The sequence below is a fragment of the Eulemur rufifrons genome, chromosome 3 (genome assembly GCF_041146395.1).
Source record: "Eulemur rufifrons isolate Redbay chromosome 3, OSU_ERuf_1, whole genome shotgun sequence".
Taxonomy (NCBI): Eukaryota; Metazoa; Chordata; class Mammalia; order Primates; family Lemuridae; genus Eulemur; species Eulemur rufifrons.
The window spans coordinates 7,411,498-7,427,965 of NC_090985.1; the positions used below are offsets into that span (position 1 = coordinate 7,411,498).

Below are 16,468 nucleotides of genomic sequence, written 5' to 3' on the forward strand. Positions count from 1 at the left end.
CTCCTCTGGAAGTAATAAGTGTAATATTTTAAAAGTTCATAAATCGCTTGTTTTTCATCATTCTTTCACTCTCTAATGCTCATTGATGATTCTTGCCTGAAACAATTATTACTGTAGTATTTGCCAAATGATGATCATTCTATTTCCAATGTTCCTTCTACGTTTATTAATTGGAATTCTGTAAGGAAGAGCTTTCCTTTATTCCCTCTTTATTTATTCAATTATTTATTTGTATTAGTGTAGAATCATGGGATTTATTTTGTTCTATGGCTAAGAATTTATATATTAGTTTGCTAGGACCACAGACTGAGTGGCTTAACCAACATAAATTCATATTCTCCCAATTCTGGAGACTGGAATTCTGAGATCAAGGTGTCTGCAGGGTTGGTTTCTCCTGAGTCCTCTCTCCTTGGCTTGTAGATGGCATTCTTCTTACCTGTGTATTCATGTGGTCTTTCCTCTGCATCTCTATGTTCAAATTTCCTCCTCTTATAAGGACGCTAGTTGTCTTTGATTAGGGCCCATCCTAATGACCTCATTTTAACTTAAGTCCCTCTTTAAAAACCCTTTCTCCAAATACAGTCACATCTGAGATACTGGGGATTACAGTTTCAATATATGGATTTTGAGGGACACAGTTCTGTTCATAACAATCCATGACTGTCGTTATTTTGTTGCTTAAATGGTCCCACATTTTGCCATTGGGAGCGGCTCCCATAACCTCTGTCCAGGCCTCCATTCACCTTTGAGCACTTTCTTACTTTCTGGTACCACAACCTGTTCCAGGCACATCTTGTACTTTCTCTGCCCCAGCCCTGAAATCATTCATTTCTCCAAGGAGGCTTCGTTCCTTTTATTGGAGGAGGATAGTGATCACCTTCCGGATGTTTCTGTTGAATGCTGAAGTTGGAGCATCTCTGGCAGGGTGGCCAGGAGCCCAGACTTGGATTTGAATCCAGCTCTAATTCCTTCTTAGATGAGAGCCATCCAATTAGTTAAATCTGCATCAGCCAGTTTCCTTATCTGTTAAAATGTGGATAATGCTACCCGCTTCCTAGGATGGCTATAAGGATCGAGTGATGTGTTACATAAAGCATTTAACACAGCCCCTGGGTCATAATCAATGTCCAGTGAGGCTTAGCTTTCATTATGAAGTGAGCTGTTGGTAGAGGCCAAAGATCAAATAACACATTTCCATCTGGGGGATAAGCAGATTCTAGAGGGATTCCCAAGAACCTCTCAATGACCTACTAGAATCACCTCCATAGAGAGAGTCGAGGAATTTCATCTTGAGATCATAGCTGGCATTTTCAAGAAAGGACCAGGGGAGCCCACTCTGCCGCACCATCCCTGGCACTCTGCGTCCTGAAGGAGAGGGGCTGTGGATGAGACGGTGGGTCTGGGTTTAATTCCCCATCTCATAGCGAAACTAGTTGGGTTTCTAGTTCCACGGGCCACCTCCCCAGAAACCGGGATCTTTATCTCTTACTCCTTCTCCATTTGGAGGACCACCCCCTGCAGAGGTAGTGTAGCGTGGAGAGAGGGGTGATATGCCAAGGATTTTAGTTTGTCAGTTGCTATGGGAACAAGGGGTCATGGTGAATGGGAGAGATCATAGCTATTAGGATCATACAATGTATCTGTTCTGGTTTTTATTATATTTGTTAATTATCTCTTTGTCCTTTTTTTTTTTTTTTTTTTTTTTTTTTGCAGAGAGCACGGATACCTTTATCTTGGGTAAGTCTGCTTTGCCTTTTGCTTTGAAACTGACTCATTCTGCTACTTTTGATAACTGCTGAATCCAAATAGCCCTCTCTTTTGTTCCACGTCATCCACAGCCCATGGCGGCTGAGGGTTCCGAGTGAACTGGGAAAAGGAATGGGAGAGTACAAATGCTTCTTGAGTAATCACTCTATGCTTCAGTTTCCCCGAGGGAGTTTTCCAAGATCTGACCACTTTGTGGGTCTCTACCTAGTTAAAAGGGTCCTGGGTCAGGATGGATGTGGGGTTTCCTGTGCCTTGCTAGAATTCTTCCTTTTTTTAAAAATTTTAATTTAAATAGAGACAGGATCTTCCTCTTGCTCAGGCTGGTCTTGAACTTCTGAGCTCAAGCAAAGCTCCTGCCTCGGCCTCCAGAGTGCTAGGATTACAGGTGTGAGCCACCGTGTCTGGCCCTATAGAATTCTATTGATCATCTTAGTTTTCTTGCAGACAATATGAAGCCTATAAACCTGCTAGTGTTTTTCACCTGCTTCAAGAGCCTGAGAATTTGGCCAGGACCCACCTCGTGTGGAGCTGTGACTTACAAGATCTCCCGATAGGCTCATGTGTCCTCAAATGTAATTACTGAGGCTTAGTGTATAAGTGATTTGGCGCTAGGGCTAGGCAGTCCTAAAGGGATTTGGGATTTTGTTTGTGGACTGTGGGAAAACCTATGTTTGCTCCTTTTCCTTTTCCTCTCCATGGAGGAGGGACTAGCAACAGCAGTTGCTGCCATTTCTGCCCACTGTCCGGCCCAGGGCGGTAGACAGTGCTGCTTAGGAACTCCTCTGGCTGCGCGGCACTGGTGTAAAGTCACCTGTGATTCCTTTAGTTGCCCTTGGTCTTAGAGGACTTGTAATCTCTCAGAGTGTACCTTCAGAGAGTTCTGTATTGGAGCCATTTCTTACCAGGGAGGTGATTCTAGATGGGGGACAAATAGATACTTGGCTCTCTCTCCCGGCCTTGCTGTATAAAGGTGGGGTTCCCTGGTCCGGTGGTTCTGTGTTTTAACTTGAGCTGCCGCTGTGTTCTGAAATCAGTGTTAGGGGGCTGTGTATGGGGCCACAGGTGTCCTGGATGTCACTGAGGAACAGAGAGAAGAGAAGGGGCACGGGAGAGGAGAAGGAATGCCTATGGCGGGGAGTAGCAGAGTGTCAGCAGCAGCTGCCATCGCCAGTGAAATTCAGCTAATCCACACCCTGGCCGGGATCCCAAACCACTTTCCTCCTTTCTAACCCATAGCTCAGGGCCCATGTTGCCCAAGTTACATTATTTTCTCTGGGGTGGGGATAGGGGAGGGGAGTGGCTGTGTTTGATTCCTTAGGGAGCCTGTCCCGACTGTAGCACCGGTCAGGTGGCCAGACAGGGACCTGCCTCTGGGGACTCCTGCACAGCCCGTGGAGCGCAGGCCGTGAGAGCCCGGCTTCCTGAGGATGTTCTCCAGCAGGAAGTCTCCGGGGCCTTGGGAGTTGGTCAGGGACCGTGGCTCAGCCTCCCTGGCTAGTGAGCTAACTGCCCTCCTCCTCTTGTGTTTGGTTTTCAGTCGACGAAGTGAGCCCCACACCTCCTATCACTGTGACCCACAAGCCAGAGGAAGACACTTTCGGGGTGAGTGACTCCTTGGTCAAGAGGAGCATGTTGGCTAGTGTAGTAGATTTCAGACTTCAATTGTGTTGCATTTTCCAAATGTTATCTTCCTTGGAACCTCCGTCTATAAGGCAGAGAAAAAGTAGTGATGAATGAACTCCCTTCAGGTGTTTAAACTGTCCTTGTTTGATGGGACTAGTTCATTGTGTGAGGAAGTCTTTGAGGATCAGCTGCAAGCCCTGGGGTTCAGAAGAGAACAGCCGGAGAATCCCCCGCTGTTAGGAGCCCAGCTGGGCCTGCTTGAGAGGCTGCTACCTGCACCAGCCTCCTACAGAAGCCCACATTGCTCAGGGCATCTCCTCGGTGGGTTTTCAAGAGCCCCACCCCTCCTCTCTGAGTCTGAGATTTCTCCGGGGAGGAGAGGAAAGGAGTCATTTTAGAGTCCAGGGTAGAACTATCCTTCCTTCCCGGATAGGGATATTATGTGAAGAATTTCAATGTGAAGATGCAGAATTTGCTTGCTGATTGAAACAATAAGAGAGCCCTCTCTAGCCTTGCTTTTGCATCTCCTGACTCAGGATGATCCCCGGTGAGAAGGGCTCAGATCACTGAATCATGGAACTGATGGAACTGCCTCTAATCAAGCTGGGAAATTTATGTATTTTATAATGTCCTTGGGGTCTCACAAATTACTTCTGCTAGAGACCTTGCTCAGTAGCACAGTTCTGAGAGGGCTGCGGTCACCACTGTAGTAGGACTGTTCTCACCTGGGCACACGCGTTGCTTTCAGGGCACTCAGGTTTTCAGGGACCGGTCCTGACCGTCTGGCTTTGGCTCCTGACAGGTGTCCATCGCGGTTGGGCTCGCTGCTTTCGCCTGTGTCCTACTGGTGGTTCTGTTCATCATGATCAACAAGTATGGTCGCCGGTCCAAATTTGGAATGAAGGGTAAGGTGGGATTTTCATTTTCAAGGGTGTCATGGGGGTAAACATGGCTACTTTTGATCAAAAGATGCTGTTTTCATCTCCCTTTGCTGTCCGAGAGGGCCTCTGATTGTGGGGCCTAAGTGGTCCTGGTGGAGATTCCTGTCTGCACCCTTGTTCTTGGCAATTATGGATCAAAGGCAGTGTGGGGATCTGGGGGAACCAAACTCGGAACCACAGGGTTTTGCTTTGTTGATAACCATTGCTTAGATGGACTTGTGCAATGAAGGTAATTTGGGAAGGAAGTTGGATTGATTTCAGATGAAGAGGGACCTAGGTTTCTTTTCATTATTGGTAGGTAAAGGGACTCCTGGTTTTAGGATGTGGTTTTTCTCTTGTCCGCACCCGTCTTTGGAGCTGTGTTGGGAAGCCATTCACGTGGTGAGATGGAGGGCGGTAGACTCTGGTATTGAAAAGCTGCCCATGCAGTGGCATCTCAGCACGTAACTCTGCACAGAGTCCCAGAACCGGTGCCAAGAGCAACATGATTTCTAAATCTGCTGGCCAACTTCCATGACACAGAGTATTCCACCCCCCTATGGCGGGTGGGGTGGTGGGATGTGGCTCTCTGCCAAGGCTCGGTAAGGGGACTGGCGTGAAAGGGGTTAACATGGTGAATTAGCATCCACCTGGTCCCAGAGATGGATGTGACCACATGGCTCAAGTGAGGCTGGGTACCAGTTCCCAAACAGAAACTTGAAGTTCAAGATATACTCCCAGCTAGGGTTTCTAGTATGGCCAGCGTTGGGTGGGGGTGAGCAGGGAAGGACCGTGAAAGGTTTGACAAACCATCAGGTTGCCGAGCTGGGATTCAGGTTGGTGTTTTCTGGTGAGACTGTGAAATCTAGAAAGATGAATTTCTACTGCTGTGATGCATGAGCGTCGGGGGTCCTGGCTTTGGTGCCCAGGGACTGAAGAGTACATGAATGACCTGCACAAGGACAGTGATCCCCTGAACCTATACGCAACTGTTTGAGTGTCTGTACATGGCGGGGGGTTGAGTGTAGAGGGAACAGAACTAGTTCACGGGTTTTATTATATTCCCCAAAGATTCTATGACTCCCTTAAAAATTTAGAACACTGATAAATGGGCAGATACCCAGAGAGGATTAGAAGGGCAGCAAACCTGGGGCCAGACTGCTGGGCTCCCCAGATGCCTCTTGCCTCTGTACTCTCTGCTCTTGATGAACCTGAACAGGGCACAGCAAGGCAAGCCAGGTTTTCTCGAATCATCTGAACTGTTTTGACCAAGAGAAATATATGCATAGGAAAATTATAAAGAGGGGCTAGAAGTTTGGCCTGAGGCCAGGTGACTTAAACAAAGTCAGACCACCGTGAGGCACTTGATGGGAGATGTTTTATCTATCAACACTCACCCTGTGTCAAACAGGGCTTCATAGGTCTAGAAGATGGGACGACCACTGAATGAGCTTGCAGCCTTCAGTCTCAGGATAATCCTTGGGCTCCTGGCTTTGAGGACTGGCACTACTGCTTGTGCAGAGTTTTCCTACCATAGGAGGAACGCTTCTAGTTCTTCCTCCTTCCACTTGAGAAAACATCAGGGCCTCGACCAAAGGGAGGAGTGGGGCATTATTGTTCTGTTCCCGAGGAGGCGCACCACCAGCTGAGACCCTGCGACAGGCTTGGCAGTACTGTGAGAGCAGATTTTTCCTATTAATTGTCATCCGGTTTCTGGAACAGCGTGTCCCTGTGTCGGATGGATTAGGCAGCACCCAGGGCGGTGCCTCCCCTCAGCTGTCCTCGGAGCCTCTCCCAGCCCCTGCTCCCCGCTCCCAGGCTGAGCTGCCTTGTGCGGCCCCAGTCGGGCCAGGAGAACAGGTCCATGTAGGTGGAAGTGAAACACCCTCTATTCTAAAGTCCTGCACCTTAAAGAAGTTATGCTGGAGTTAGAGGGAAGATGAGATGGTGTGTCCAAGACTCACCTAATTGAGAATTAAGCCTGCATCTCTCTGGTCTTTATTAAGCCCGCCTGTGTTTAGGTCTCATTTTAGGATAACTGAGCAACTGCCTCAAGCTGCATATACCCTTGATCTTTTACTGCCAGTGAGCATCTCAGCCCGGGAAAATGGGCGACTGCACGGGTACCAGAAGTCCTCCAACTCTGACTTACGCAGACCCTCATCTCTTCACCTCTGCCCCACTCTCTGTTTTGAATTTTTGAATCTGGGTGGGAATCATGATGCCACTTAATTGCTCTTTGGCTTCAGCAAAGTACCTTCTTGGGGTCTCTGTTTCCTCAACTTCAAAACGGGAATGCGACTACCCACCTCCCTGTGCTGCTGCGAGTGTCGGGATCGGTGTGTAGTTGGCATATAAAGAAGGCTCCAGGAGAGCCATTTCCCACTTCTTTTCTTTGTGTATAAACCTCTGTGGGCTCCTTTCTTGCCCTTCCAAGAAGGGCTGCCCCCCTAAGACTCAATCATGCCCTCCTTTGTCCCACACAATATATGGTAAAAACTCCTCTGTCATACACTAATCCCCCTGCGCTGTTGTGTCTCTGCTCACACACCATCTGTCTGTCCTGCCAGACCAGGAGCAGCTGATGGTAGAAACCACAGATCGCTCAGCCCAGTGTGCCTGGAACTTCATGCAGCATTTGACAAATGCTTGTTGCACTTAGAAATGAATGGCTCTAACTTTAATTGTAGAAAAAGCACAGCTTGTATATCAGCAATGGGCTAGGCAGGGCTAACTTGGAAATCTGAGATGTCTGGGCGGTGGACAGTAGAGTGGGGATGATGGGAAATACATAAACAATTCCCACCACCCCCATCTGAGGACCTGGAAACACCGTGTGTAGATGAGCAGGGCCTATTAAGGTGAACTTTACTTCCTTCTGAGAAACATGCAAGGATTAATATAACAAACACCTGTGTTTCTTCCACCCAGAATATGCAACTGTTACTGTTTGGTTTTATATTTGCATCTAGTGCTTTCTTCTTGGAAAGATAAAATATGACTGATAAACCTTTTATAGAACTACTGTAAGCATCACTCCTGGGCCCGTTCCTGCTCCCATCTCCACGGGCAGCCGTCAGCCTGGGTTTAGTGAGCATCCTCCAGTGCACTGGTCTAGGTCTCTCTCCCTGTATCTCTGCCCCTCTGTGTCTCTGTCTGCTGTCTGTCCCCTCATGGCTTCCTCCCAGGCACTCATATACCTCCCAGACTGCCAAATTAGCAATTGCCTCTTCCACGTGGCAAACGAGTGGTCACAGCAGGTAACCAATTCATTTTTACACTTCTACCTACATGTATATGTACATACATGTATACGTCTATATGTATTCATATGTAGACATGCACACATGCATATGTATGTATGTATTTACAAAATGCATTATGTTGTAGGTGCTTTGATTTATATGTGTTTATCCTCCGAGTAGCATGCATCTTGCTTTATTTACTTGTCATGGGTTGGAGATCGTTCCATGTGGTATGTGTAGGAATCCCACTGGACACTTCTTTATAGGAGACGGATGTGCTAACTAGAGCTTACTGCGGATACTTCATCTCAGACTCCTCTTTACTTTTATCAGATGCCATCTCGTGTGGATCAAAATTTTGGCTTGGGGAGCGGGTCGTGTTAGAGTGTGAGCTCATCTTCTCTTGGAATCACAAAGGTTTTAAAAGGGCGCTGAGCATACAGTGGAGGTTTATTTCTGCTGCTGCTGCTGCAGCACACTGCCTTAGGACAGCAGGTGTGATCTGTGAAGTATTCGGTGTGGCCTAGGCACTGACGGTCAGCTCCCCTGCTGGAGCAGGGCCCTGGACGGTCCCCACTGTGCCAGGCCTTAACTCTAATGGCCAGATCACAGGGTGGTCACAGTGGTGGGGAGGTGAGGCTTAGAGCAGGGGCTACTTATTGGAGGTACAGAAATGTATAAAATATTTCACATTTTAACAACTAATTATATTATGCCAGTGCATCCTGAGCCTGGAATGCCAAGTTCATCCTCTCAAAATATTTTTAAACAAGACATCAAAAGACCATGACAATGGTCTAACTGGGCCCTCCTGTGTCCATATTTATAGATGAAGACACTGGGGCCCAGAAAAGGAAGTGCCTCCCTCCAGTTTCAAGTCTAGTTGGGCTGAGTTGGGTCTAGAACTTACTTCCTAGCTTGCAGCCCCATATGCTTCCCGGGTGATGCAAATGCCCTAATACCTTTGTCTTGGCTGCTCCGCTGCCCACGTCTGCAGCGAGGGCACCATCTTCATTTCCCACAGTGGCTGGACCAATGACCAGGCAAGAGAGGCTGGCACGTCGGAACAATAATAAAACACCCTCTGTGGTCTTCATGTGAGATGAATATCATTATTTCATGGAGGAAGAAGCAAGTGTATGTGTCTTTTGCAGCCTGTGAAAAGAAGATATGTTATTTGGCCTCTTTTCTTCATCACCACCTCATAAGTATCTTTAAATACTTTTAGATCAGTGATACCATGAGAGTTAATGTCATATTTCTTGGCTTCCTCTTACTCCCACAGAGGAGACAGAATAATGGTCTATTGGAGCGGAAATAGACCTAAGGCCTATTGGGAGAATGTGCCCATTGTATGGCTAGCGAAACCAAGACCCAGAGAAGCGCGGTGGCGTGCCCGGGCACAGAGCCGGCCCTGCTGCCCCTCGTACCTGGTTTGTGCAGGGAGCTCGGAAGCCCTGGGAAATGAGGCTGAATCGTGACTACATCTGCTCCATCCCTCTGAGGCTCTGAGTGCTGTCCCACCCAGACGGGGCTTTCAAAAATTCCTCTCACTAATCCCCTTTTTCCACCCTGAGACACACCTGGCCTTGGGGAAAGGTGTGAGCTGATTGAGGAGCAGGCTGAGAAGACTTCCTCTGTCTCCTTCGGGCCCTACCGCAGGCTGCAGGGCAGGGCAGCGCGAGTGGAAGGCTGGGAGGCAAGCGGGGTAGGAACTGCTGCTGGGGCTTCCGGTGATGCTTAAGCCTTGCAGGCCTCCTCAGGCTGTTGGCTGGACGTGTGTTGGTGCCTCCGATGGCCTGCGGATGAGTTTGCGGGACTGTTCCATTGTAAATTAGCCTAGTTAATAGGTACTTAAAGTAAAGTGGTTGCCTATTTGATTATGATTGGGGGTTATTAACATTTTTTCCATAAACAGATGGTAACTGTCCTCTGAGTGGATTGTAGAATCATGCCAGAGTCTTGATTGGGACGGACTGGCTCCTGCCAAAAGATCTCAGGGGCTGGTGCCGCGTTGAATGGTCTTGTTATCCTTCTGGTTTAACCGCTTGGCTAAGGGAATGAGTAGACTTGGGAAGGAGTCATTTCTGCTTCTCTCCTAACCTGGGAGCATTGGACTGGGAAGGGCTCCTTCCAGGTGGAGGGAGGTGCAGGTGGGAGGGACCTTGGACTCCCGAGGCTGCGGCACTCCAACCTGGTGTTTCTTTCTCAGCCAGGGCAGAGTTTCCCTGTGTCTATGGCCATGGGCATAGGCAGGGGAGTTGGCGCAAGGAGCATGGTGTGGCAATAGGAGACGATTGAAAGGGGCTGGACCCTGGAGAAGGGCACTCTTGGTGTCATTGAGTAAGACAGCTTCTTTTGCTCTGTGAAAAACGCTTATTTGACCTCTATTTAACAGGGGATTAGAAGCCAAGAGCAGTGCAAGGCAGAAATGAAACTGGGGAAAGGAATTGGATTTCCTCACTTCCTGAAATACGTCTATTCTTCCTTCTTCCTTGTTTTCTTTCTTCTTGACTTCTTTTTCTATTTCCTTCTCCAAATTGAGGTGTGCATGGGAGGAAGGCACCACTGGCCCCCCGCAACGATCTTATACCTGGGACTCCTGGTGTAAGATGACTCTTGGAACACAATTTTGAGAGAGGTTTCTGGCTTCTCTCCTGTGTCCTTATCCTAAGGTGCTCGTATTCTCCTAACAAATGTTCGCGTGCCCTGCCCCTCTTTTCCAACACTTTGACAGATGCTCCAACTATGCCCCCCAACGCTCCTAGTATTTGGCCGAGTCTAAATTAAATAGGTTAAGTCTGTGGCACATTTATGCCCAGGCAGAGCATACGTTAATGGAAGCCAGGGGTCCTTTGCTTCCCTTTATCTCTGCTTTGGACTTCATGGAGAGGCTCCGGCTGCAGATGAAGCTCTGCCTGACTGATGACTCAGTTCTAGAATGTGGTGCCTCGGAGCTTGGAGAAGAAGGCTGGAAGGCCGTGTGTATTTCTCTGGCATGCCCCCGCTGCCCTGTCCTTTGTGGGAGCTTCGCAGGTGTGCAGCGAATCATCATGGAAATCCCACAGGGTCACCACTGGTCATCTGAAGGCTGGACTGCTCTAGTTCTGCTGTCCTCATGCCTCACTCTGGAGGCCCCAGGGAGCCAACTATTCTCCAGTACTGACTCTGCTATTGGAGGGAAGTCCCTGGAAATATCTGAGATCAAATGTTTTTCCTCTGTGGCTACCTGCTAGCTGGCTGTTCTCGGCAGGCCCCTATGCCCTGTTCAGCAGGGCCGAGGATGGCCGACGTGTTTGGCTCTGTAGCCAAAGCGATGGCCTCTCAGATTCACCTAACTGTGGCAGCAGAACACAGTGCTCACTGATCCATGTGACTGCAGCTGGCTCCCACAGGGTTAACAGCCCTTGGCTACCTCCCTTTAGAAGTTTTCAACCTTTTGTTCCCTGCTACCCGTGTGACAGATGAGAGTCCCATGCCTTAGGCCCTACTGTGGTTGTGACCAGCCTTTTCCGAAAGTGCTGGCTCTCGCAGTAATTTCACACCTAAGAAAAATATATCAGAAGATGAGGTAGCAACTGGGCTTTTTAAAATTAGGAATAAAAGCACAAGTCCAAACTAATTTTTGATCTTAAAAATTCACAAACTTTAGTATTTTATTATCCATCACAAGGCATGGTGACACACTTCCTCAGCGCCCCAGGCAGCCTGCTGTGTTGGTAGCAGGGTGGAAGATCAGGGGAGAGGGGAGGGGCTGTCAGCCTTGACTTTCTCACGTTGTCCTTTGCCCAAGATGGTTTTCTCCCCTGCGAAGTGGAGTTGCAGAGGCTGCTCCAATAGCACATTCTTTCTCTCTATGCATCTTCTCCTCTGGGTCTTGGGAGCTTTATGTGCCCAGAAGGAGGCGTGGTCATGAGCTCTGGCTAACGAGAAGCTGTCCCATGGCTGCAGTGCCCAAGCTCTGTGATTATGCAGCCCATTCTCCCGTGAACCCTGCAGAGGGCTTTAGGTTGTCCAAAGAGCAGCCCAGGAAACTACAGGCAGTAAAGCAGAGAGATTGAAACACCTGTTATTTAGAAAACATGTTTTTGGACTGGGGGGAAAACCACATGCTGGAAGCAACAGCCATCAAGCCAACTGCTGCAAGTCCCCAGCCCTGGCTCCTTGTCACCCACTGTGTTCATCACGGGGAGCGAGCTGCGCAGGGGAGTGGAGAGGGCTGTACTGCAGGTGGGGCAGTAGTGCCCTTCAGCCAGCTGCGGTTCCAGCAGCCAGGTGTGTCTGCCACCTGTTCCGGCCTGGAGCTTCCAGGGGAAAGAAGGAGGAGCCCCAGGCTGTCCTGTCTCTGGTCATTGCACTCGGAAGGGTTAGTGACATTCACTTCTCCCTTCCCCACCGCCCCAGTGTACTTACAGAGGAAGCGACCAAGTCGCTCTGGTGCCTGCCTCGTAATCCTCTTCTCCTGTGTCAGCCCTGCTCACAAGCCAGAGGGAGATGTGCAGGCTCCCTCCCTGACAGGACTGGCTCCCTAATTCACGGGGCCCAGTGCAAAATGTTCAAAAACTATTAGGATTTCAAGACAGCCACAACAGAGCATTGAACCCCAACGGTAGGGCTCTTCTGAGTGTGGAGCCAGGTCACAGGTCCATGAAGTCAGCTCTGCCTCCTGAATACAAAACCCAGCGTGGTTTCAGGTCCTGGCTCCTTTATTCCTCAGTAGGGTTGAAGGAGACAGGGATCTCTGCACTTCCTTTTAGAGAGAAGCTGAGATTTGAGGTAAAGAAAGATATCAGCTGATTTTTCACTTCTCATCATAGTAGGGGAAGAGAATGGGAGGCAAAAGGCAGTGGTGATCTAGCACCTCTTGTGTTATCCTGGATGGAGCTGGAGCCCATTCTACTAAGTGAAGCATCACAAGAATGGAAAAACAAGCGCCACATGTACTCAGCATCAAGTTGGTATCAACTGATCAACACTTATGTGCACATGTGGTAGTAACATTCATTGGGTGTCGGGCAGGTAGTCGGGGAGGAGGGGATGGGTATATACACACCTAATGGTGCGGTGCGCACCGTCTGGGGGATGGACATGCTTGAAGCTCTGACTTGGGAGGGGCAAAGGCAATATATGCAACCTAAACATTTGTACCCCCGTAATATGCTGAAATAAAAAAAAATTATTGAGTACTGCTGTGCTCCGGATGTCTAATACTAATATATCTTATAATATTGAGTCTTCATAGGTGGCTATTATTTCCATTTTAAGGATGAGAAAGCTGCTCACAGTGGTTAACTTGCTCAAGGTCACATAGCTGGTAAGTATCAAAACCAGGTTCTAAATGAGTTCACTCTGAATTGGTGGTTCTCAATCTTGGCCACACATTTCAGACACCTGGTGAAATTATGTAAATCCCCAAACCTAGGCCATATCCCAGATCAATTGAATCAGGCATGGGCACTCTTTTTTAATTCCCTGGGTGATTTCATTGTGCAGCTAAGGTTGAGGACCAATGGTCTAAATCCAATATACATCTGCGTATTTCACTGGGTCCCCAGGTCACTTACGTAGTCTGCGGACTAGCTCATCTGACCACGTTTAGAGCTTGTTAAATATGCAATTGCCTGGGCGAAGTGGGGAACAAGAGATTGCTCTAGATGGTTCTGAATGCTCAGTAGGGTTTAGGAACCACCAGCCTGCACCTGTACAGAAACAATGGATGATAACATGGACAATGCGTCTCAGACTTTAATGTGCGCATGAATATTGGAGGATTCTGGGGTCTTGTTAAAATGCAGCCTCTGATTGAACAGATCTGGGGAAGGCCTGAGAGTCAGCATTTCTTACCAGCTTCCAGAGGATGTTGCCGCATAGACTACACTTTGAGTGACAAGGGGCTAAGCCATTGCTGAAAACCTCAGTCCTGTGACCTGGGGACTTAGGTCACCTCTCTGCTTTGTGTTTGTTCTTGTGTGCCATTAGCAAATGAACCTGCCCCAAATACTTACTGGCTGGGATTTTGTGACTGTAAGATTGTAAATTATAACCACGGCTTCAAAAGCATTTCAGTTCTATCCTCTGGGTAAACAAGCCTCTCTTCTTTCCTTGGTTCTATAGTGGCTTCCTTGGTTCAAAACCAAACTGCCACTTCCTTCCACACAAAGATACTGGTAAGTCCTGCTGCCTCAGTTGATCTCAGTGACAGCTGTGAGGTCCCTCAATGCTGCATCCGCACTGAAGAGGGGTGGGGGAAGAACCCCAGAGAGGCAGCAGGCAGTGGACAGGCCATCCATTCCTCTCTTCTTCTAGAAACTTCCGTACCTTGTTGGCTCCCTCCCGTAACTGATCTTGAAGGAAATGTTGGGGGCTTTGGAAAACTGGAAAAGCCTGGGCTGGCAGGCCCTGGAGTGGATCAGAACAGGTTAGGCAGCGGGCGGACGAAGCCCTGTGGGTTAAGTTAGTGGCCTGGAGACACTGCCTTTGGTGGTGGCTGGAATCCCATTCCTCTCCCCTGCGGCTCCGGCAGCCAGCGTGCGCGCTGGAAGCCTGCCCTGCTCTCCAACGGACTGTGCAATAAGAGTTGCATAGTTGGCCGGAGCCCAGAGCGGTTTCTTTATCAGCCCTGGAAATGCCGAGCCTGTACCTGACAGGCATGTTGAGTTCAGAGGGGCCTCTGTGCTGCGGCAGCCGTGCGGACCTGCTCCCAGGCGGGGAGGAAGGATGCCAGCGGCTGTCTGTCTGTCTGTCTGTCAGCAGGTCTTGACGGGAAGCCCCAAGGAAGGTGGCTGGGTGGTTCCTGAAACTGCCTTTCAAAGTGAATCCTTCCAAATAAATTGAGTACACTACGTTGGCCTTGGACCAGTCGAGGGGGTGCGGAGGGGCACCCTGTTGTTGGCCTGGCCTCTGGGGAAAGCAGACAGGGTTTGGGCACTGTCATTAGCCATTACATGGGGAAAGGGCTCCAGCAGCCCTGGCCCCTGCTTCACGCTCGCTTTGCCGGGGGGGACGTGCCTGCCCTATAGGGCTGTGTGCGGAGCTTGCTGCCTCCTGGGGAGAAGCACTATCAGAAATTAGGGGCCCTCCAAGAACCTGGGAGGACGGACACTTACGTTTGCTGTTGCCCAGTGTGTGCACTGGGGCAGACTTTCTGGAAGGTGGCTTGGCAATTTTTATTAAAAGCCTAAAATCATGAAAGCCCATATCCCAGTGACTCCACTTCTGAGAATTTAACCTAATAAGCACAAATGGCTGTGTGTATTTACGTGTATGGACATTTATCCCATGGTGACTTATAGAATTACTTAGGTATCTAATAATAAATGGCCAGTTAAGTACATAATGGTCTATCTATATGATGGGATACAATGCGGACCTTAACGATAGTTTTTTGAAGTAGATTTTCAATATTTCTGAAAGAATATACATGAAAATGGTGAGACAGCCTGATAGCATAAAAGATAATGTAGTAAAACGTAAATCTCAATGTCTTCCTAATTTCCTGCTACTAGGAAAACCACTATTTAGAGGTTCTTGCATACCCTCCCAGCGATAGTTAGTGCTTATATGGGGATGTATGTTTCCCTGTTGCTTTCACACAGACGCAAGCCTGTATTCATATTGTTCTGTGTGCCACATTATTTCTGCTAACGATCCGTCTCTGAGATTCTTTCACATCAGTTCGTCGAGATCTGCAGCATCCTATTTTTACAGTTGTATACTGAGAATGATATTTTAGCAATATTTATTGACGTGTGAAATGTTGACAATATATTTCCAAGTGGGAAAAGACTCCACACAGTCTCTCTAATCCCAGTTTTTGTTGTTGTTGTAGAATAAGGGGAAAATATTTTCATACATATACCTAGGAGAGACACTGGGGTCATGCAGAATTATAGGTCAGACTGCGGTGCCAGGTCCCAGCAGTCCTTACCTCTGCGGGGTGGGATTGTGGATGCTTTTTTTATTTCCTCCTTTGTGATGTCGCCTTCTGTCTCCCAAGTGTTCCGTATTGAACCTTAAAAACAAAACAAAGCAGGCGTGAGACCCAGGGGCACAGGGGAGCTCCTGGGGATGGCCGGCTCCCCTCTCTCTGTGGACCCCCAGGCTGCTGACTCCCTGCCCCACCTGGGCCCATCTGCCCCTTCCTGGGGAGAGCCGTGGCTCTGGTGTCACCTAGGGCTGCCGACAGCACATACTAGGGTCCCTCATAGTGTGTCCTCAGGGCCCTGCCTCAGCGTCACGGATGGAGGCAGGGGCTGATGAAAATGCAGATTCCTGGGCTGCAACTACTGAATCTGATCCCTCCGCTAGGAGGCCCTGGGAATCTGTATTCTTACAAACACCCTAGGTGGTTATGATGCGCATTAAAGTTCAAGAAAGTTTGGTATAGATCAAGAATTGGCAAACTTTTTCATAAAGGGCCAGAGAGTAAATATTTTAGGCTCTGCTGGCCATATGGTTTCTGTTGCAGCCACTCAACGCTGCTGTTGTAGCATGAAAACAGTCATAGACAACATGTAAATGGATGGGCATGGCTGTGTTCCAATAAAACTTTATTTACAAAAATCAGTGCCAGGCCAGATTTGGTCTGCAATCCATAGTTTCAGACCCCATAGTTTCAATCCAGTGTAGATTGACCTGTTACCCTTAAAAAATTAATCAGGAGGTGGAGGAGCTGCTAAGAGCTGCTTATATTTGAAGAAGCAGGTCACTGTGTCAGCAGCTACAAATAATTGAGTGCTTATTATATGCCTGACACTTTTCAGACATAACCTACACCTTAGTACAATGCCGCAGTAGCTATTGTCTGTGTTGTGCCAGCAAGGCAATTGGAAGCACGCAATGGTTAGCACAAGCTTAGCTGGTTGGTAATGGTGGGTTGGCCAGCTTGCAGACTTCGGGAGGAAAGTTGTCATG

The 16,468-nt window shown here is 48.6% G+C and overlaps 1 protein-coding gene across 7 annotated transcripts in view; it reads left to right on the forward strand.

Annotated features, from left to right (window-relative positions):
* Positions 1 to 16,468, forward strand: part of NTRK3 (neurotrophic receptor tyrosine kinase 3) — a 347,333-nt gene that overhangs the window by 112,565 nt on the left and 218,300 nt on the right. For 5 of the 7 annotated variants that reach the window (XM_069465743.1, XM_069465745.1, XM_069465746.1 and 2 more), the window contains exons 9-11: positions 1,714 to 1,737; positions 3,305 to 3,369; positions 4,193 to 4,295. In XM_069465743.1, coding sequence (XP_069321844.1) covers positions 1,714 to 1,737; positions 3,305 to 3,369; positions 4,193 to 4,295 — 192 coding nt within the window. The remainder of the gene's footprint in view (positions 1 to 1,713; positions 1,738 to 3,304; positions 3,370 to 4,192; positions 4,296 to 16,468) is intronic. The other 2 variants (XM_069465747.1, XM_069465749.1) reach the window with 1 other exon arrangement.